Source organism: Macaca nemestrina, chromosome 7 (genome assembly GCF_043159975.1).
Source record: "Macaca nemestrina isolate mMacNem1 chromosome 7, mMacNem.hap1, whole genome shotgun sequence".
In the NCBI taxonomy this organism is placed as follows: domain Eukaryota; kingdom Metazoa; phylum Chordata; class Mammalia; order Primates; family Cercopithecidae; genus Macaca; species Macaca nemestrina.
In genome coordinates this window covers 126,843,441-126,866,793 of record NC_092131.1, presented here as the reverse complement: position 1 = coordinate 126,866,793, position 23,353 = coordinate 126,843,441, and the positions used below count along the sequence as shown (strand labels likewise).

Sequence of the window (23,353 nt, the reverse complement as noted above, 5' to 3'; positions counted from 1 at the left end):
TATGGATACAGGCTCAGCACAGCTGCCTCACAGTTCCAAAACTTGCTGACTGTGGGACCTGAGCCAAGGCCCTTAACCCCTCTGAGTCTCAGTTTCCTCTTCTGTAAAATGGAGATAAATACAGTACCTGTCTCAGAGCGTTGCTGAAGGACAAGATGATAGAAAGTGTATGGATGTGACCTTTGTTAAACATTCTACAAGTGACAGCTTTATGATCACTGTTTCTGCCGTCCCACAGCACATCCCCAGGGCCAGCCCAAAGCCCACCCCAGAGACTTCCGCGGACCAGCAAGTCCTCCGCTCCTCACACATTCTTCCTTTGTCCACACCCACAGCAGCCCCAGCTTCTCACCCATCCACAGAACTCAGAACCATGGCACACTTTCATGTCACTGCTGGAGTGACTCACTATAGCTTGCAAGGTAGGCCATATTCCAGGCCAAATCCCTGTCAGACTCTACAACTGAAATTCAGGGAGTGGCCACCCTGCCCCTAAGAGTCAGCGGTCACCCAACAACATACTTTGTCTCTATTAAAATAAAACTTCAGTAAAACATCAGGCCCCAACATACAGGCAGGGGAGAAGGGCTTGCAAATCGCTTTGCAGACAGTCTCTATTAAATACAACTGGGTTTTTGTTGTTATTGTTGTTTTGAGACAGGGTCTCTGTTAACCAGGCTGGAGTGCAGTGGTGTGATCATGACTCACTGCAGCCCTGACCTCCCAGGCTCAAGCGATCCTCTCACCTCAGCCCAGCCAAGTAACTGGGACTACAGGCACCACCAGGCCTTGCTAATTTTTGTGTTTTCTGTAGAGATGAGGTTTTGTCATGTTGCCCAGGCTGGTCTCAAACTCCTGGGCTCAAGAGATCCTCCCACCTCAGCCTCCCAAAGTGCTGGGATGGCAGGTGTGAGCCACTGTGCCTAGCCAAATGCAACTGTGACATATGACTGGTGTTCTTACATGAAGAGATGAGGACACAGATACACACAGAGGAAAGACCATGTCAACACACGGGGAGAAGATGGCATCTAAGTCCAAGGAGAAAGGCCTCAGAAGAAAGCAAGCAATTCAGCCAAAACCTTGATCTCTGACTTCTAGTTTCCAGAACTGCCAGAAAATTCTGTTGTTTAAGCAAAAAATAAGAAATAAAAATACAACTACTAAAGAACAACAGAAAATTCCACTTCTTGCTTGCCTCTGCCTTTTGTCTAAGAAAATTTAAGATATACTTTTAGGCAAAATATCATAAAAACATACAGATACAAGCCAAGTGTGCTCACATGTGTACGCATTCTGTCTCTCTCTCTCCCCTCATAGTACTGCTTTAACCACTGAGCCAGAAAGCCTGGGCCTACCTTGATGAGTCTCAGGCCTTCACCTGTTCTGTGGCCTCCCAGAAAATCCCCTCAGTGTTTTTCCAGCTACCACATGTCTTTGCACTAACTAGCTCCATACCCCTAACCCAGTTCAGCCAAGCCTTTGAACTACTGTTATCATGATCAATTCCACTTCTGGGAATCTAGCCCAAGGCAATGATCTGATATCAGCAACGATGCTTGATGGATGAGGATGTCCATTGCAGCCTCATGTCTAACAGCAAAAAAGTCAAGAGTAGGTTGTATGTTCACTTTAAGAACCAGCTGGAAAAAAAAAAGTCCATACTGTGGACTACTATGCTGCCTTTTAAAATTATATTAGAGGCCAGGCACAGTGGCTGTCATCCCAGGACTCTGGGAGGCCGAGGAGGGAGAGGGAGGATCACTTGAGCCCAGGAATTCAAGACTACAGTGAGCTATGATGGCACCACCGTACTCCACCCTGGGAGACAGAGCAAGACCCTGTTTCAAAAAAAATAAATATTAATACGATAGATCAAGAAAAAGGAAGAAGATACAAATAAACGAAATGGGATCTTTCCCCAGAAAAGTCTGAGGACCACTGAACAGCACTTTCTCTTAAATTAAAAAATAAAATAATTCTATATTACAGAGAGAAAAAAGGAAAGAATTCCTTGATATATTGTTGTGAGACAACACAAGCAGCATATATAGTATATTCACATACTTAATGATACTTAAATGTTAAATCAATTGGAATTTATTGTATCTGACTTCAATTTTTCATTAGTGTTTCTCTGTATTTTCTAAATTGCTCTCTATAAAACAAGAACAGCCTTTGTGTTAGGAAAAAAACCCACAAACATTGTATTTTAAATTCCTCACATTTATTCAGAAGTTTATTGTTTATTAGCTATAAGTTCAAGTATAATGACACACAGAGCTGGAAGTCAGACAATTCCAGTTCCCGCCATGGCTTTGCTCTCATGAGTTGTGTGACATTGACAAGACCCTTCTTCTCACTGGGCCTCGGTTTCCCCATCTGTAAAATGGGGAAATAACATCAACTACAGACTACAGGGACATGTTGCAAGATTCAGATGGAAGTGACTCAGAAAACACAAAGTGATGCAGGAACATAGGGTCTGGGGGCAGGGACATAAGGCCAATTCACACCTGAGCTGTGACAGGAAATAATAGGGCTATGCTGTTAACCAGGCTGGAGTGCAGTGGTATGATCACAACTTTACTGTAACTTTACTTCATCCTCTCCATTTACATAAGGCATACTGAATTAATCAATGGAATGCTCTAAGTGGTATTTAAACTCCCAAAAATTCTGTAAAGGGGCACTTGAGCTCCTATGCTCAGGCCCCTCCCACACTGTGGAGTGCACTTTCATGTTCAATAAATCCCTTCATCCCTTCCTTGCTTTGTTTGTGCATTTTGTTGAATTCTTTGTTCAAGACACCAAGAACCTGGACACTCTCCACTGGTAACATATATTTTGGCCAGCCAGCCAGGAGGAAGAGGTAAAGTCTGGGATTCGTTTTTCTCCCTTTCCTTTCTGCTCCATACAGGACCTCTCTCCTCTCTTTCTCTTTTCCGTTCCAACTTGGGACTCTGGCTGGGCAGTGCCTAAACAGGGCAGATTTCTGGCCGCGGCCGGTGAAACTAAGGGGTTTCCATGTGGAGAAGCAGCCTGACTGCCACTGCCCGGTTCGCTTAAGGGACCTGGGTCTTTTTGATTTTTTTTTTTTCTTTTTTTTCCTCTCTTTCTTTTTCAGTCTTTCAGCGGCTGTTTCCTAGTAGCTCCTTGGAAATTGAGGCTGGGGTCACTCCCCAGTACTGCCTGAAGGCCTAGGAATGAAAGGGGATAATTGCCCTGTCCCAAAGCGGGAAGGACTTCTTTTTTTTTTTAATCTTTTTGCCTGTGGTTCCTGATCCCTACATGAGGTGCTGCTGGGAACAAACTCGTACACGTTTCTGGAGGCTTAAACCTTCTTTTCTTATGCTAAATTCTTCCCTCATAGTACTCAACTAGCTAAGGACAAAAAAAGCCCACGCGGCATCCAGTTCACATTACAGTTCATGGCTATTCTTATAAAGCTCATAGTACGCTCTGGAGGGGAAAACCTGCGTGTGATGCCCACCTAAAGCCAGAGATATCTGGGATTCTAAGATTGGACCCCAACCACTCCAAAGAGGATGCTGTTGGCAGAGGTTCTGAGGTCTAGCCCTCCTTAGAATTTTCTCTCACAGTTGCAATGCTTTTTGGAATCTGAAGTATACTGCTGAATTGGAAAGTGGAATAGCATTGCATGTATCCAGGCTTTTGTGCTGCAGCTCTAAGCAGGGAGCCTGGTTAACACGTGACACCCTCCTTTGAAGTCTTGGGAGGTTTGGCCTTTAAAAATCAAACTGCCATGCAGACTGCTTTACCCACAATTTCGGTTCACAGCCTTCATTGGATTATCTATTGGGGCAAAACCCGGCAAGCTTGTATTGCTATCTCATGGCTAAGGTTCCAAGCTATTGAATCTTTGTTTATGTGTGTGTATACATGTCTAGATGTGTTTATTTGTATGTACACTTATTGTTATATGTTGTGTCTACCAAATTGCCTTATACGTAAAAGAGCACTCATAAATTAAGTAAATAAGTCTAACCAATTTTCAAGATCATGTGACTTAAAGTATAACTTTACTAAACAAGCTAGCTTTAAAATTATTGGTAGAATAAAAATAGAAATGCCTTCAGTATTATCAGTATACATTTTGTCCGAATTTTATGTTTGTCTTTGCTAGTTTTTTTGTTTTGTTTTGTTTTGTTTTGTTTTTTGAGACAGTCTCATTCTGTCACCCAGGCTGGAGTGCAGTGATGCAGTCTCGGCTCACTGCAACCTCCACCTCCCAGATTCAAGCAATTCTCCTGCCTCAGCCTCCTGAGTAGCTGGGACTACAGGCACGTGTTACCACGCCCAGCTAATTTTTAAATTTTTTAATAGAGATGAGGTTTCACAATGTTGGCCAGGCTGGTCTCGAACTCCTGACCTTGTGATCTGCCTGCCTCAGCCTTCCAAAGCACTGGGATTACAGGCGTGAGCCACCACTAGTTTTTTTTTGTTTTTTGTTTTTTGTTTTTTTTTGAGACAGAATCTCACTTCGTCACCCAGGCTGGAGTGCAGTGGCACGATCTTGGCTCACTGCAAGCTCTGCCTCCTGGGTTCTCGCCGTTCTCCTACCTCAGTCTCCCCAGTAGCTGGGACCACAGGCACCCACCACCACACCTGGCTAATTTTTTCTGTTTTAGTAGAGATGGGGTTTCACCATGTTAACCAGGATGGTCTCGATCTCCTGACCTCGTGATCCGCCCATCTCGGCCTCCCAAAGTGCTGGGATTACAGGCGTGAGCCACCACTAGATATTTTTAAATGTCAGTGCTAATTCGACCTGGGAGCTGCTTGGGGCGAGCCTGTCTCCCATTCCATTCAAAGTCTCATTGAGATAAACGCATATCTGATTGGTTCCTTTGGAAAGGCTAATCAGAAACTCAAAAGAACACAAACGTTTGTCTCCCACCTGTGATCTGAAAGCCCCCAAGCCCACTCCTTGCCTTGAGTTGTCCCACCTTTCAGGACCAAACCGATGTTCCTTTTACATATGTTAATTAGTGTTTCATGTCTCCCTTGTTAAAAGTAAAAATTGAGTACACTGAATGGGATAAATGCTGTAGGTAAACTTTTTGTGTAAATTAAAATCTTAAAGTTATTTTTGGTGCTCATTTAATATCTGGGTCATTTCCAAGTAAGAAAGGGTTGTGATATGGGGAAATATGTTTCTAAAATTGTGGAATCGTTCTTATCTATAAATGCCCATATCTGAGAGTTCAGGATTTCTTGTTTTTTAGGGTTTCACTGAAGTTTTACATTACTAAGGATAAGGTTTCCAGTTAATACGTAATTCTGTATACAAAATGTGTCCAAAAGGGTTATTAGTAAAAAAAGAAAAGAATAATTTTGTCTAATTCAGAAGTTATCTAAAAGTTAGTTCAAGTTACAGTTTTGAAAAGGTTATTTATGAAACAATGTAGTAAGGTACCATTAAAAAGGGGAGAAAGATGTGGAAAAGTTTAAATAATAAAATATCCTTTAAAACATGATAAAGAATTGGAAACATTTGGCTAACTAACATTTTTATAGTTAAAGCTCTTAGTCTTGATTAAAGCAAGAAGTATTGTAAAAATGCATCAGCAGTTTGGCAACTCTTTTTTTAATATAGTTAAGCATGAAGCTGGATTTAGTGTGGAGCCAAATTCCACATACATGCTTGCATTGCTTCATACTGTGTTTACTGTTTTGCGTGGATAGTGCTGTAGTACTTATTGGTCATATGCCTAAAGCGAATTTGGTTTTTTTGGGTTTTTTTTGGGTTTTTTTTTGAGACGGAGTCTCGCTCTGTCACCCAGGCTGGAGTGCAGTGGCCGGATCTCAGCTCACTGCAAGCTCCGCCTCCCAGGTTCACGCCATTCTTCTGCCTCGGCCTCCCGAGTAGCTGGGACTACAGGCGCCCGCTACCTCGCCCGGCTAGTTTTCTGTATTTTTTAGTGGAGACGGGGTTTCACCATGTTAGCCAGGATGGTCTCGATCTCCTGACCTCTTGATCCACCCGTCTCGGCCTCCCAAAGTGCTGGGATTACAGGCTTGAGCCACCGCGCCCAGCCAAGTGAATTTGTTAATTGCATATGATGTATGAAAATATTAGTGAACTTAAGGATACTGAATTGTGTATCAGGAATAAAATATTCATTATGTTGGTTTTTGAGGCCCCTAGGTAACCCTGCAGCCTCCAGGGTAAATTGAATAGGAAAAGTTAGGGTTGGTTTCCTGCTTATTTGTTTTTGCTTCTAGTTTTCATTTGTTTGCTGTTTATTCTCCTCTGACTTTGCTTGTGTATGCATGTACATAAAACCACGATTTTTCCTAGTTCCTAGTGGAAGGTTTTCATTTAGTTCTGTGGTCCTATGCATTTCTAGCAAGTAATCATTCATTCATTTATCTGGAATTCCTAAGCTACCTTTGTTGGGCCTGCAGGAATTAATGGGGCATACTAGCTTTTTTATCCTTAAACTAACCTTTTGGATTTTAGGCTTCCTGATACTTTAAGTGTGTTGAGTTTACCGTCACAAATAGAATTTTAGTCGTATTTCTCTCTCTCTCTGCCTAGTTTCTCCAAAATTTGTAAACTATTTATGAATATTCTTAATTCATTGCAATGTGTTTGTTTGCATACTGTCAAGCAGGGTCCCTAGGGCCACTCAGGGAGAGTGTCAGGCCTCTGAGCCTAAGCTAAGCCATCATATCCCCTGTGACCTGCACGTATACATCCAGATGGCCTGAAGTAACTGAAGAATCACAAAATAAGTGAAAATGGCCTATTCCTGCCCTAACTGATGACTTTACCTTGTGAAATTCCTTCTCCTGGCTCATCCTGGCTCAAAAGTTCCCCCACTGAGCACCTTGTGACCCCCCACCCCTGCCAGCCAAAGAGCAACCCCCTTTGACAGTAATTTTCCATTACATACCCAAATCCTATAAAACAGCCCCACCCTTATCTCCCTTTGCTGACTCTCTTTTCAGACTCAGCTCACCTGCACCCAGGTGATTAAAAAACTTTATTGCTCACACAAAGCCTGTCTGGTGGTCTCTTCACATGGATGCACGTGAAATTTGGTGCTGTGACTCGGATGGGGGGACCTCCCTTGGGAGATCAATCCCCTGTCCTCCTGTTCTTTGCTCCATGAGAAAGATCCACCTAAGACCTCAGGTCCTCAGACCAACCAGCCCAGGGAACATCTCACCAATTTTAAATCCAGTAAGTGGCCTCTTTTTACTCTCTTCTCTAGCCTCTCTCACTATCCCTCAACCTCTTTCTCCTTTCAATCTTGGTGCCATCTTTCAATCTCTCCCTTCTCTTAATTTCAGTTCCTTTCCTTTTCTGGTAGAGACAGAGGAGACACATTTTATCCGTGAAACCAAAACTCTGGCGCCAGTCACAGACTCGTGAAGACAGTCTTCCCTTAGTGTTTAATCACTGTGGGGACAAATGCTTGATTATACCCCCATGTTTCAGAGGTGTCTGATCACCGTGGGGACACCTGCCTTGATCCTTCACCCTTAGTGGCAAGCACTACTATTTTGGGGGCAAGCAACCCCCACCCCTTCTCTCCATGTCTCTACCCTCTCTTTTCTCTCCACTTTCCTGGGGGGGCAAGCACCCCTCATCCCTTCTCTCCATGTCTCTATCCTCTCTTTTTTCTCCACTTTTCTGGGGGGCAAGCACCCCCCATCCCTTCTCTCCCTGTCTCTACCCTGTCTTTTCTCTGGGCTTGCCTCCTTCACTATGGGCAACCTTCCACCTTTCATTCCTCCCTCTTCTTGCTTAGCCTGTGTTCTCAAGAACTTAAAACCTCTTCAATTCACACCTGACCTAAAACCTAAACACCTTATTTTCTTCTGTAATGCCACTTAATCCCAATACAATCTAGACAATGGTTCCAAATAGCCAGAAAATGGCACTTTCCATTTCTCCATCCTACAAGATCTAGATAATTCTTGTTGTAAAATGGGCAAATGGTCTGAGGTGCCTGACGTCCAGCCATTCTTTTACACATTGGTCCCTCCCTAGTCTCTGTTTCCAATGCATCTCATCCCAAATTTTCCTTCTTTCCCTCCTGCCTGTCCCCTCAGTCCCAACCCCAAGTGTTGCTGAGTCTTTCCGATCTTCCTTTTCTACCAACCCATCTGACCTCTCCCCTTATCCCCAGAATGCTCCTCAGGTCGCTCCCCAGCCAGGCTGAATCAGGCTCCAATTCGTCCTCAGCTTCTGCTCCTTCACCCTGTAATCCTTCTATCACCTCCTCTCCCCACACCCAGTCCAGCTTACAGTTTCATTCCATGACTGGCCCTCCCCAACCTGCCCAACAATTTCCTCTTAAAAAGGTGGCTGGAGCTAAAGGCATAGTCAAGGTTAATGCCCTTTTTCTTTATCCGACCTCTCCAAAATCAGTTGGCATTTAGGCTCTTTTTCATCAAATATAAAAACCCACCCCAGTTTATGGCTCATTTGGCAGCAACCCTGAGACGCTTTACAACCCTAGACCCTAAATGATCAGAAGGCCATCTTATTCTCAATATGCATTTTATCACCCAGTCAGCCCCTGACATTAGAAAAAAGCTTCAAAAATTAGAATCCAGCCCTCAAACCTCACAACAGGAATTAATCAACCTTGCCTTCAAAGTGTACAATAATAGAGAGGAGGCAGCCAGAAGGCAGTGCATTTCTGAGTTAAAATTACTTGCCTCTGCTGTGAGATAAAACCCAGCTCCATCTCCAGCACACAAGAACTTCAAAACGCCTGAACCACAGTGGCCAGGCGTTCTTCCAGGACCGCCCACCCCAGGATCTTGCTTCAAGTGCCAGAAATCTGGCCACTGGGCCAAGTATTGCCCGCAGCCTGGGAATCCTCCTAAGCCATGTCCCATCTGTGCAGGACCCCACTGGAAATCAGACTGTCCAACTTGCCCAGCAGCCACTCCCAGAGCCCCTGGAACTCTGGCCCAAGGCTCTCTGACTGACTTCTTCCCAGATCTTCTCGGCTTAGCAGCTGAAGACTGATGCTGCCCCATCACCTTGGAAGCCTCCTGGACAATCACAGATGCTTTAGGTAACTCTTACAGTGGAGGGTAAGTCCATCCCCTTCTTAATCAATACGGAGGCCACCAACTCCACATTACCTTCTTTTCAAGGGCCTGTTTCCTTTGCCTCCATAACTATTGTGGGTATTGATGGCCAGGCTTCCAACTCTGGTGCCAACTTGGACAATATTCTTTTATGCACTCCTTTTTAGTCCTTTTGGGACTCCCCACCTGCCCAGTTGCCTTATTAGGTCTAGGCATTTTAACTAAATTATCTGCATCCCTGACTATTCTTAGGCTACAGCCACACCTTGTTGCCGCCCTTTTCCCCAGTTCAAAGCCTCCTTCACATCCTCCCCTTGTATCTCCCCACCTTAATCCACAGGTATGGGACACCTCTACTCCCTCCTTGGTGACTGATCATGCACCCCTTACCATCCCATTAAAACCTAATCACCCCTACCCGGCTCAACACCAATATCCCATCCCACAGCATGTTTTAAAAGGATTAAAGCCTGTTATCACTTGCCTGTTACAGCATGGCCTTTTAAAGTCTATAAACTCTCCTTACAATTCCCCCCTTTTACCTGTCCAAAAACCAGACAAGCCTTATAGGTTAGTTCAGGATCTGCACCTTATCAACCAAATTGTTTTGCCTATTCACCCCGTGGTGCCAAACCCATATACTTTCCTGTCCTCAATACCTCCCTCCACAACCCATTATTCTGCTCTGGATCTCAAACATGCTTTCTTTGCTATTCCTTTGCACCCTTCATCCCAGCCTCTCTTTGCTTTCACTTGGACTGACCCTGACACCCATCAGGCTCAGCAAATTACCTGGGCTGTACTGCCACAAGGCTTCACAGACAGCCCCCATTACTTCAGTCAAGCCCAAATTTCTTCCTCATCTGTTACCTATCTTGACATAATTCTTCATAAAAACACACGTGCTCTCCCTGCTGATCGTGTCCAGCTAATCTCCCAAACCCCAACCCCTTCTACAAAACAACTCCTTTCCTTCCTAGGCATGGTTAGATACTCTACCTTTGGATACCTAGTTTTACCATCCTGACTAAACCATTATATAAACTCACAAAAGCAACCCTAGCTGACCCCATAGATCCTAAAACTTTTGCTGCTCCTCTTTCTGTTCCTTAAAAACAGCCCTAGAAGCTGCTCCCACACTAGCTCTCCCTAACTCATCCCAACCTTTTTTCATTACACACGGCTGAAGTGCAGGACTGTGTGGGTGGAATTCTTACACAAGAGCCGGGACCACACCCTGTAGCCTTTCTGTCCAAACAACTTGACCTTACTGTTTTAGCCTAGCCCTCATGTCTGCGTGTGGTGGCTACCGCTGCTTTAATACTTTTAGAGGCCCTCAAAATCACAAACTGTGCTCAACTCACTCTCTACAGTTCTCATAACTTCCAAAATCTATTTTCTTCCCCACACTTGATGCATATACTTTCTGCCCCCCTGCACTACCTCTCAGCAAGCCGAACTCATTGTCTTAACTCCAGCCCTCACTCTTGCAAAGGAATTACATGTCAATATTTATACTGACTCTAAATATGCTTTCCATATCCTGCACCACCATACTTATATGTGCTGAAAGAGGTATCCTCACTACACAAGGGTCCTCCATCCTTAATGCCTCTTTAATAAAAATTCTTCTCAAGGTCGCTTTACTTCTGAAGGAAGATGAAGTCATTCGCTGCAAGTGCCATCAAAAGGCATCAGATCGCATTGCTCAAGGCAATGCTTATGCTGATAAGGTAGCTAAAGAAGCAGCTAGCTTCCAACTTCTGTCCCTCATGGCCAGTTTTTCTCCTTCTCATCAGTCCCTCCCACCTACTGCCCCACTGAAACTTCCACCTATCAATCTATTCCCACACAAGGCAAATGGTTCTTACACCAAGGAAAATATCTCCTTCCAACCTCACAGGCCCATCCTATTCTGTCGTCATTTCATAACCTCTTCCGTGTAGGTTACAAACCACTAGCTTGCCTCTTAGAATCTCTCATTTTCTTTCCATCATGGAAATCTATCCTCAAGGAAATCACTTCTCAGTGTTCCATCTGCTATTCTACTACTCCTCAGGGATTGTTCAGGCCCCCTCCCTTACCTACACATCAAGCTTGGGGATTTGCCCCTGCCCAGGACTGGCACATTGACTTTACTCACGTGCCCTGAGTCAGGAAACTAAAATACCTCTTGGTCTGCGTAGACACTTTCACTGGATGGGTAGAGGCCTTTCCCACAGGATCTGAAAAGGCCACCATGGTCATTTCTTCCCTTCTGTCAGACATAATTCCTTGGTTTGGCCTTCCTACCTCTATAGAGTCTGATAACAGGCCGGCCTTTATTAGTCAAATCACCCAAGCAGTTTCTCAGGCTCTTGGTATTCAGTGAAACCTTCATATCCCTTACCATCCTCAATCTTCAGGAAAGGTAAAACGGACTAATGGTCTTTTAAAAACACAGCTCACCAAGCTCAGGCTCCAACTTTAAAAAAAAAAAAAAAAAGACTTTTGTCAAAAATAGAGCCCAAAAACTCACCAACCAAACAAGTAATTACACTGAACCCCCTTGGGCACTCTCTGACTGGATGTCATGGGTCCTCCCAGTTCTTAGTTCTTTAATACCTGTTTTTCTCCTTTTCTTATTCGGACCTTGTGTCTTCTGTGTAGGTTTTCAATTTATACAAAACTGCATCCAGACCATCACCAATCATTCTATATGACAAATGCTCCTTTTAACAACTCCGCAATATCACCCCTTATCACAAAATCTTCCTTCAGATTAATGTCTCCCACTCTAGGTTCCCACGCTGCCCCTAATCCTGCTCAAAGCAGTCATGAGAAACATCGCCCATTATCTCTCCATGCCACCCCCAAAATTTTTGCTGCCTCAACACTTCAACACTATTTTATGTTATTTTTCTTATTAATATAAGAAGACAGGAATGTCAGGCCTCTGAGTCCAAGCTAAGCCATCATATCCCCTGTGACCTACATCCAGATGGCCTGAAGTAATTGAATAATCACAAAAGAAGTGAAAATGGCCTATTCCTGCCTTAACTGATGACATTACCTTGTGAAATTCCTTCTCCTGCTCATCCTGGCTCAAAAGCTCCCCCACTGAGCACCTTGTGTCCCCTGCCCCTGCCAGCCAGATAACAACTCCTTTGACTGTAATTTTCCATTACCTACCCAAATCCTATAAAACAGCACCATCCCCATCTCCCTTCACTGACTCTTTTCGGACTCAGCCCGCCTGCACCCAGGTGATTAAAAAGCTTTGTTGCTCACACAAAGCCTGTTTGGTGGTCTCTTCACACGGATGTGTGTGAAAGAGAAAACCCAGAAATCTGGCATGCCGGCAAAAGGATAAGAATTTCTTATGAGTCAGTCTCTGGGCTCTTTCTCTCTCTCTGCAAACTGGTTAAATATAAAGTAAAAGTCACTGTATATTTCCTCTGTAAAATTTTAAATTAATTGGTTTAATAAGAGCTTAGGTCAAATATTTTGTCAGAAAAATAGAAAGTGTAATGCCTTTTAGTTCCCGTGACTTTAGCAATATTTGTGAAATAAAGACAGTTTTCAAGATTATTGGAAAAATACAATTGTCTTCAAAATGTAAACATGTGGTGTACATTATGTTCAAATACTAGGTTTGCTAAATCCTCTAATGTGATAAACTGCTTCTTTGGCTTTTGAAAATTTTTTTTTTTTTTTTTTTTTTTTTTTGAGACGGAGTCTCACGCTGTTCTGGAGTGCAGTGGCGCGATCTCGGCTCACTGCAAGCTCCGCCTCCCGGGTTGCCGCCATTCTCCTGCCTCAGCCTCCTGAGTAGCTGGGACTACAGGCGCCCGCCACCGCGCCCGGCTAATTTTTTTTTTTGTATTTTTAGTAGAGACGGGGTTTCACTGTGGTCTCGATCTCCTGACCTTGTGATCCGCCCGCCTCGGCCTCCCAAAGTGCTGGGATTACAGGCTTGAGCCACCACGCCCGGCCTGAAAATTGTTGAACTTGACTGCTTTCCAGCTAGGTAAGGCCTGGGGACATGTGGAGTTGGCCATGCCCCTAGCTGTGCTGGAAGTGGTCAAACCTTATCAGAACTTAACTTACCAGTTTTTTTTTTTTTTTAGACAGAGTCTCGCTCTGTCCCCCAGGCTGGAGTGCAGTGGTGCAATCTCAGCTCACCCACAGTCTCCATCTCCCAGTTTCAAGCAATTCTCTGCCCCAGCCTCCCGAGTAGCTGGAATTACAGACACCTGCCACCACAACTGGCTAACTTTTTTTTTTTTTTTTTTTTTGTATTTTTAGTAGAGACGTGGTTTCACCATCTTGCCTAGGCTGGTCTTGAACTCCTGACCTCATGATCCACCTGCCTTGGCCTCCCAAAGTGCTGGGATTACAGGCGTGAGCCACCTTACCTGGCCTAACTTACCAGGTTTTATGTTAAAATTCGCCATTATAGGCCAGTCGTGGTGGCTCACACCTGTAATCCCAGCATTTGGGGAGGCTGAGGTGGGTGGATCACCTAAGGTCAGGAGTTCAAGACTAGCCTGACCAACATGGTGAAACCCTATCTCTAGTAAAAATACAAAATTAGTTCGGCATGGTGGCGCATGCCTGTAATCCCAGCTACTGAGGAGGCTGAGGCAGAAGAATCATTTGAACTCAGGAGGCAGAGGTTGCAGTGAGCCGAGATCATGCCATTGCACTCAAACCCGGGCAATCAGAGTGAAACTTTGCCTCAAAAAAAACAAATTCGCCATTATAACATGGAATTAAGACTACTGGAAACAGTTTTACATGCAAGATGTATAAGAACAGTAGAACATGTTGGGTTGGGTTTTTGTTTTGTTTTGCTTTTTTTGTTTGTCTTGTAGAAGGTTATAAGAAGTTTTTGCTTCTTTAAAATTTCCAAGTCATCATTTTGGCAAAATAAATAATTTATGGTAATCTGGAATTCCAAAATCAAACTTCAGTTTCAAGATTGTCTTTCCTAATGCCTGGCTTTCTGGATGAATCAGAGGGCCCCTGAAAACACCCAGAAAAGAGGTAAACAGGATTATTTGCCATGTTTAGTCACAGGGAATTGCCAAAATGATGTTTAATCTTCTTTAGATTTTTGTGAATAATACTAATATATATTCCAAAATTGTATGGGATTTCTAAAATTCTAATATCTAAGTATATGTTACCAATCACAATTATAGCTATTATGTTAAGTTATTGTAAACACAGAAATGACCAAATTTCCTTGTATAAAGCTACTAACCCACGTAAAACAAACAAACAAAAAAATTAACTACTTATCAAGAACAGACTTTCGTGTTAAACCAGCTAATACTGAAACTGTTTAGTTTAGTTTATAACCTGTGGCTTTGCAGACGCCATCACTGCCACCAGGAACCCTGTACTATCAGCCACGGTCAACCCCACCATGTTCTTCAATATCGCTGTCATGGCAAGCCCTTGGGCCGTGTCTTCTTCGAGCTCTTTGCAGACAAGATTCCAAAAACAGCAGAAAACTTTCGTGCTCTGAGCACTGGAGAGAAAGGATCTGGTTATAATGATTCCTACTTTCACAGAATTATTCCAGGGTTTATGTGTCAGGGTGGTGACTTCACATGCCATAATGGCACTGGTGGCAATGAGGAAAGAGAGAGGCCCTCTCATATTGTTTTATATTGTTTTATACTTAGTACCTGTTTTAAGAAAAAACAACGAAGTGAAACCAAAGACAGGCAGCCCAGCATCAGGCCCAAAACCAGGCCTGAGCCTGCCTGGCCTAAACCTAGTAGTTAAAAATCAACTCATAACTTAGAAACCGATGTTATTCATAGATTCCAGGCATTGTATAGAAGAACATTGTGAAACTCCCTGCCTTGTTCTGTTTCTCTCTGACTATCAGTGCATGAAACCCCTGTCACATATCCCCTAGATTGCTCAATCACGACCCTTTCATATGAAATCTTTAGTGTTGTGAGCCCTTAAAAGGGACAGAAATTGTGCATTCGGGGAGCTCAGATTTTAGGGCAGTAGCCTGCCAATGCTCTCAGCTGAATAAAGCCCTTCCTTTACAACTCAGTGTCTGAGAGGTGTTGTCTGCGGCTTGTCCTGCTACAGCAAGTCCCTCTGCAGGGAGAAATTTGATGATGAGAACTTTATCCTAAAGCTTACAGGTCCTGGCATCTTGTCCATGGCAAGTGCTGGATCCAACACAAATGGTTCCCAGTTTTTCATCTGCACTGCCAAGACTGAGTTGGTTGGATGGCAAGCATGTGGTCTTTGGCAAGGTGAAAGAAGTATGAATATTGTGGAGGCCATGGAGCACTTTGGATCCAGGAATGGCAAGACCAGAAAGAAGATCAGCATTGTTGACTGTAGACAACTCTAATAAGTTTGACTTACATTTTGTCTTAACCACCAGACCATTCCTTCTGTAGCTCAGGACAGCACCCTCCACCCCATTTGCTCGCAGTATCCTGTATCTTTGTGCTCTACTGCAGTTCCCTTCCATGCCTAGCTGGACTGCAGAGTGGAGTTAAAGTTTATGACTATGAAATAAAAACTAAATAACAACAACAGAAAATTTTTTATAACCAATGCTTGATCCCATATTCCTGGGAAAACAAAGCTTCAGGTACATTTGGTCATCTGGTCAGCCATTTAAACGTTTTATAAAGGGATTTCATTCCATTGTTATTTTCCATGCATGTTTTCTGGTTGTAGAAAAGCTTTCCCATGCAAGAGGGCTGATGTTATAACAGTAGATTATTATGCTACAGTGTATTTTCACCAGATTAAAAAAAGCTTCTTATGGTTTGAATCTTCTGGAAACATCAGAGAAAGACTGTCCTTGCCATCTATACTATAGCAAAACTTCAGGACCTTGAACTTTCGGTTCATAACCTCACAACTGAGAAGGGTTCCTCCATGCTCTTGGAGTTGTGCACCCATTGGGACTCTTAAGGTTAAACTAACCAGGGAAATTTCTCCCAAGAAGAAGATGGCATCATTGATGTGAACAGCTTTTCCCAAATTCACAGATTAAGACTTCTACTGTCATGAAACTCTTATCTTTGAGTATTTTTTCTTGCTTATGCCTTCTACAAACAATAGAAGTGGAAAAGGGGTCTGTTATGTGCACTTATGGGGTACACTTTTATTTGTGAAGGAGTTTGCAGCCAGCCTTATACATGGATAAAGGATAAAGGCCCAATGTGGGTAAGAAACTTTAATGGTACATGCATTAGCTCATAATCAGTCAAAAACAAAAAATTGATTCACTCCACATAACCCACATTGTGGGTTAAAGAGCACATCGCCAGAAGTCCTTCACTCTTCCAAAAGGGCATCATTTGTTAGGTCCTTTTTCCACGGTTTAAAGTAAAAGAAGCAATGATTAGAAATGCATCCTTCATGATAGGTTCTATAGCAAATTCTACTCTAAAGGCTACAGACCCTAAATTCTCTTGTGAAAGTTATAATAGAACTGGCTAAACAGAGAAGTATCTGTGCAGCTGCTGGCACTTGTGGTCTATAGAGAAATACATCAAATGAAGATTATAGAAATTCAGTGGTAGGAGATTTACCGTGATCCCCAATAGGTAGGGACTATGCCCCAAGCCAGCATGAAGCAGTTACAGAAAAAAGACCATCGGTCCCTCTGCCTCCCATAAAGATTTATGGGGATCACATCTCTTGAAGGGGCAGATGAGGCAGGAAAATAGGGTCGGGAGACAGGGAACCTAAGATCGATTCACACTTCAGCTATAACAGGAAATATCCTCTCCATAGGGCGTGTGACCATGTAACTTGAATACTTCATCCTCTCCATTTACATAAGGTGTATCTGAAGTAGCCAATGGAATCCTCTAGGGGGTAAACACCCCACAATTCTGTAACAGGGCCTTTGAGCCCCTACGCTCCGCCTGCTCCCACACTGTGGCATATAAGTTCATTTTCAGTAAATCCCTTCCTTCCTTACGTTGTGCATTTTGTCAAGACACCAAGAACCTGCACGCCCTCCACCGGTAACAAAAGAGTTTAATAAAATAAGGAGTTGCTACTGAGGGTCTAGGAAGTGGTGAAAAGGGAAGAGAGGAGGAAGCAAGGATAACTAGAGATCTATGTGAAGTGAGCACGGGACAGAAGCACCAATAGGCCTAGGAGAGATGGGGAGCAAGGTGGTTGGGGAGCAACCTCCCAAGCCCAGCACTCAACCTTGAATAGGGTGGGGTGCGGGGTAGAAGGAGCTCCCCGCCACCAACCAGCTATCAAAAGGGGCAGTCTGGACTTTAAAGGAGTTGTGAGAGAGGGAGGGAGGGAGCAGCTGAAGCCGCAACACAAACTAGCCTGTCCTCCCACCCACCCCCAGCCCAGTCATCAAGCCAGCCAACACATTATACGCTTCCCCTTCGTGACTGACCCATTAGAATGCTCTGAGTTGTAAAGGCCTTCCACTTAGAGGAAAACGTACTGTCCCTCCAGTCTCCTCTCTCAGCCCCCAACCACCCCTACGCCACCTCCCTTCCCTCTCAACGGGACTCTTAGCAAAGAACCCAGGTGTGGCTGAAAGGCTGCCCACGGTGGAAACAGCTGTAGCAGTTTTCCCAGGAAAAAGCCACAAGCCTTGGGGGCTCAGAGGCCCATGGACAAAAAAAGGCCTTTCCTCCTAGCAGGAAGCCCGCCGATTCTTGGGAAAGGGAAGGAACAAACTCAGAGCCTCAGGGCCCAGGGTGAAATCAGCACTCCAGCAGGACAGGAATCTAGCTGGGTGACCTCTCTGAGCCTCAGTCTCCTCCTCTGACCATGGGGACAACAAACTTCGCTTGCAAGGTGTGCGGAAGGTAAGGATGTAGGAAGGCCTTTAGTAGGGCTTGTTCTCTAACCACCTCTCTCCGAAAGTTTCAAAGGGAGTGGGATCTGGGGAAGCTTGAGGCCTCAGGCCTGGGAAGTAGGAGCACTTTCCCTTATACCCACCACCATCCCAGGCCTGGAAGAAGTAAGATCAGAAGTTGGACGAGAGGTCCGGCCGCGCGGACGTCACCGTAGCTCGCCACTGTCGGCTCGGGTGGGCTCGGGTGGGCTCGGGTGGGCTCGCGTGAACGCAGCCAGCGAGGGCAGAGGCCAGCAGAGGCGGGGAGCAGGCCGAGCGGAGAAACGGAGAAACGTATCCCGGGTCGCTCCCGGCTTCGCCGCCGCCTCCTGGCAGGGCCAGCGGAGCCAGTGTTCCAGCGCCCCCGTAACACCTCAAAGTCCATTTGGGGGACCTTGGCGGCAGGGTGAGGGGGACCTAGGAACCTGCGGTGGGGCCGCCGCGGGGCCGAGCGCCTAGACCTCGCCCTTAGGTAAACGGGGGCGGACCCGGGGGGTGGATGAGCTCGGGCTGCGTCGGGCTGAGGCGGAGGTGAGCGGCCAGCGAAGAGCGCAGGAGCGGGCCCGGGAGGACGCGAGGGCGGACCCAGTTTCGGAATAGCGCGGCCCGGGCGGCGTCGTGCGCTGGGAGGAATGCTGGGGCTGTCGCTAGCACCAAACTTGACCACGCTGAGACCTTTTCATTCTGCTCTGAACTTCAAATTTCCCTCCCCCTTTTTTATTTTTATTTATTTATTTATTTATTTATTTATTTATTTATTTATTTTGAGGCGGAGTTTCACTTTTGTTGCCCAGGGCTGGAGTGCAGTGACATGATCTCGGCTCACTGCAACCTCCACCTCCTGGGTTCGAGCAATTGTCCTGCCTCAGCCTCCCCAGTAGCTGGGATTACAGACCCCCGCCACCATGCCCAGCTAAATTTTTTTATTTTTATTATTTATTTATTTATTTTTGTAGTAGAGACAGGGTTTCACCATGTTGGCCAGGCTGCTCTCGAACTCCTGTCCTCAAGTGATCCGCCTGCCTCAGCCTCCCAAAGTGCTGGGATTACAAGCGTGAGCCACCGCACCCGGCTCTCCCCCAATTTTTAAAACTCGCTGGCTGGGCTGACAGCTAGGGCCAGGAGTTCAAAACTCAGCCTCACCAGTCGCCCCTCCTCAGACGGAGGAGGTTGTTTTGTTTTGTTTGAGAAAGAATCTCACTCTGTCGCCCAGGCTGGATTGCAATGGCGGGATCTGGGCTCACTGCAACCTCTGCCTCCTGGGTTCAAGCCATTCTCCTGCTTCAGCCTCCTGAGTAGCTGGGATTACAGGCACCTGCCACACACCCAGCTAATTTTTGTATTTTTAGTAGAGACAGGGTTTCACTATGTTGGCCAGGATGGTCTCAAACTCTTGATCTCAAGTGATCCGCCCACCTTGGCCTCCCAAAGTGCTGGGATTATGGGTGTGAGCCACCATGCCCAGCCAGACCTGGGGTTTAGACCCATTAAAGAGCTTCCTTACAGATGGCTGACAGTCTTGCCACCAATTATTTCAAAAATAGATGCCTGTTTTAGAGTACTTAAGACATTCGCAGATTCAAATGTTGAATTTTCAAATATCGCCGATATATTTCTGTATTGTATTACCAAAAAAAAAAAAAGAAAGAAAGAAAAAGTCCCACAGGAGTTTGGAACCAGAGAACAGCCTGTTTGGGGAGTGGGGAGCACAGCAGGGCTGCCCGGGCCCCTCCTCCTCCCTGTTCCTTCAGCTCCCACCCTCTGCCAGACTTACCTGTAAATCGGGCCATACTTCTGGAAATTCTGGACATGGTGAAGGTGGACTTTGTGTGTGCCTGTCTCCCTCCAGAAATGGTACAGGTTTAGCCAGCCATTGTCACCAGGAGAGGGGATCTCATTGAAGGGGCGAGGACTGCGAGTGGAGATGCCAGCTCCCTCACTGGTGGGCACCCTGAGATGCCCCAGCCTCTCCTTGGGGGCACTCAGAAAGGTCTGGCAGCCTTTGACCAAGACTGAGCGTGGGGGAAGACCCTTAGCCAGCATGCTGTCCCCACAGCTGTGACTGTACCTGCTCCACTCCAGTGGGGACTGCCAGGATGACTGTAGCTCTGGGCCACCAGGGCCAAGATTATAACTACCATCTCAAGGCCATGCCAGAAGCTGATAAAACATTCACGTCCTTCCTCCTCCTGCAGGCTCTAACCCACAGACAGCTCCTCCCCTACTCGATATGAAGGTTCAGTCTGGAATTTCTGCAGCGTGAGATTCTCCAAATGACAGTGTCAAGCCTCTGAGCCCAAGCCAAGCCATCGCATCCCCTGTGACTTGCACGTATACACCCAGATGGCCTGAAGTAACTGAAGAATCACAAAAGAAGTGCAAATGCCCTGCCTCGTCTTAACTGATGTCATTCCACCACAAAAGAAGTGAAAATGGCCTGTCCTCGCCTTAAGCAATGATATTATCTTGTGAAATTCCTTTTCCTGGCTCATCCTGGCTCAAAAATTTCCCCCACTGAGCACCTTGTGACCCCCACTCCTGCCCGCCAGAGAACAACCCCCCTTTGACTCTAATTTTCCTTTACCTACCCAAATCCTATAAAATGGCCCCACCCTTATCTCCCTTCGATGACTCTCTTTTCGGACTCAGCCTGCCTGCACCCAGGTGAAATAAACAGCCATGTTGCTCACACAAAGCCTGTTTGGTGGTCTCTTCACATGGACGCACATGACATTTTAGTGCCATGACTCGGATCAGGGGACCTCCCTTGGGAGATCAATGCCCTGTCCTCCTGCTCTTTGCTCTGTGAGAAAGATCCACCTATGACCTCTGGTCCTCAGACCAGCCAGCCCAAGGAACATCTCATCAATTTTAAATCGGGTAAGCGGCCTCTTTTTACTCTCTATTCCAACCTCTCTCACTATCCCTCGGCCTCTTTCTCCTTTCAATCTTGGCGCCACATTTCAATCTCTCCCTTCTCTTAATTTCAATTCCTTTCGTTTTCTGGTGGAGACAAAGGAGACACATTTTATCCGTGGACCCAGAACGCTGGCGCCGGTCACGGACTGGGGAAGGCAGCCTTCCCTTGGTGTTTAATCATTGCAGGGACGCCTCTCTGATTACTCACCCACGTTTCAGTGGTGTCTGACCACGCTGCAGGGTCGCCTGCCTTGGTCCTTCACCCTAGGCGGCAAGTCCTGCTTTTCTGGGGGAGGGGCAAGCACCCCAACCCCTACCCTCCTTGTCTCTATCCCTTCTCTGCTTTTCTGAGGGAGGGGCAAGCACCCCAACCCCTTCTCTGTTTCTACCCCTTCTCTGCTTTTCTGGGGGAGGGGCAACTACCCTGACCTCTTATTTTTGCACCCCCTCTTATTTTTGTGCCCTGACCTCTTATTTTTGCACCCCAATCCCTTAGTTCCACACCCCGACCCCTTTCCCACTTTTCTGGAGGGCAAGAACCCCCGAACTCCTTCTCTCCGTATCTCTACTCTCTCTTTTCTCTGGGCTTGCCTCCCTCACTGTGGGCAACATGCCACCCTCCATTCCTCCTTCTTCTCCCTTAACCTGTGTTCTCAAGAACTTAACACCTCTTCAACTCACACCTGACCTAAAACCTAAATGCCTTATCTTCTGCAACACCGCTTGACCCCAATACAAACTTGACAATGGCTCTAAATAGCCAGAAAACGGCACTTTAGATTTTTCCATCCTACAAAACCTAAATAATTGTCGTAAAATGGGCAAATGGTCTGAGGTGCCTGACATCCAGGCATTCTTTTACACATCGGTCCCTCCCTAGTCTCTGTTCCCAATGCAACTCGTCCCAAATCTTCCTTCTTTCCCTCCCGCCTGTCCCCTCAGTCCCAACCCCAAGCATCTTTGAGTCTTTCTAAAAATCATCCTTTTCTACAGACCCATCTGACCTCTCTTCCTTCCTCACCAGGCCAAGCTAGGTCCCAGTTTTCCTCAGCCTCCACTCCTCTACCCTATAATCCTTTTATCACCTCCCCTCCTCACACCCAGTCTGGCTTACAGTTTGGTCCTGTGAGTAGCCCTCCCCCACCTGTCCAGAAATTTCCCTTAAAAAAGTGGCTAGAGCTAAAGGCATAGTCAAGGTTAATGTTCCTTTTTCTTTATCCGACCTCTCCCAAATCAGTTAGCGTTTAGGCTCTTTTTCACCAAATACGAAAAACTTAGCCCAGTTCATGGCCTGTTTAGCAGCAACCCTGAGACGCTTTTCAGCCCTAGACCCTGAAAGGTCAGAAGACCATCTTATTCTTAATATGCATTTTATTTTATTACCCATTCTGCTCCTGACATTAAATAAAACTCCAAAAATTAAATTCCGGCCCTCAAACCCCACAACAGGACTTAATGAACCTCGCCTTCAAGGTGTACAATAATAGAGTAGAGGCAGCCAAGTAGCAACTTATTTCTGAGTTGCAATTCCTTGCCTCCACTGTGAGACAAAACCCAGCCACATTTCCAGCACGCAACTCCAAACGCCTGAACTGCAGCTGCCAGAGGTTCCCCCAGAACCTCCTCCCCCAGGAGCTTGCTACAAGTGCTGGAAATCTGGCCACTGGGCCAAGGAATGCCCGAACCCGGGATTCCTCCTAAGCCGTGTCCCATCTGTGTGGGACCCCACTGGAAATTGGACTGTCCAACTCGCCTGGCAGCCACTCCCAGAGCCCCTGGACCTCTGGCCCAAGGCTCTCTGACTGACTCGTTTCCAATCCTTCTTGGATTAGCAGCTGAAGATCAACGCTGCCCCATCGCCTCGGAAGCCTCCTGGACCATCACAGATGCTTTGGGTGACTCTTACAGTGGAGGGTAAGTCTGTCCTCTTCTTAATCAATACGGAGCCTACTCGCTCCACATTACCTTCTTTTCAAGAGCCTGTTTCCTTTGCCTCCATAACTGTTGTGGGTATTGATGGCCAGGCTTCCAAACCTCTTTTTTTTTTTTTTTTTTTTTTTTGAGACGGAGTCTCACGCTGTTGCCCAGGCTGGAGTGCAGTGGCGCGATCTTGGCTCACTGCAAGCTCCGCCTCCCGGGTTCCCGCCATTCTCCTGCCTCATCCTCCTGAGTAGCTGGGACTACAGGCGCCCGCCACCGCGCCCGGCTAATTTTTTTTGTATTTTTAGTAGAGACGGGGTTTCACTGTGGTCTCGATCTCCTGACCTTGTGATCCGCCCGCCTCGGCCTCCCAAAGTGCTGGGATTACAGGCTTGAGCCACCGCGCCCGGCCCCAAACCTCTTAAAACTCCCCAATTCTGGTGCCAATTTGGACAACATTCTTTTATGCATTCGTTTTTAGTTATCCTCACCTGCCCAGTTCCCTTATTAGGCCAAGACTTTTTTTTTTTTTTTTTTTTTTTTTTTGAGATGGAGTCTCGCTCTGTCACCCAGGCTGGA

At 45.9% G+C, this 23,353-nt stretch overlaps 1 protein-coding gene and 1 long non-coding RNA gene across 2 annotated transcripts in view; one reads left to right on the top strand and one right to left on the bottom strand.

Moving 5' to 3' along the window:
- CYP11A1 (cytochrome P450 family 11 subfamily A member 1) overlaps positions 1-20,056 on the bottom strand; it is a 30,374-nt gene extending 10,318 nt beyond the window's left edge. Inside the window, exon 1 of the mRNA XM_011756963.2 lies at positions 19,710-20,056. Coding sequence (XP_011755265.1) covers positions 19,710-19,978 — 269 coding nt within the window. The 5' untranslated portion in view covers positions 19,979-20,056. The remainder of the gene's footprint in view (positions 1-19,709) is intronic.
- On the top strand, positions 18,314-22,872 carry LOC139364422 (uncharacterized). Its single transcript, XR_011626370.1, has 3 exons — positions 18,314-18,407; positions 20,131-20,815; positions 22,687-22,872. It is a non-coding gene; the product is annotated as an uncharacterized lncRNA (long non-coding RNA).
- Positions 22,873-23,353: the final 481 nt, after the last annotated feature.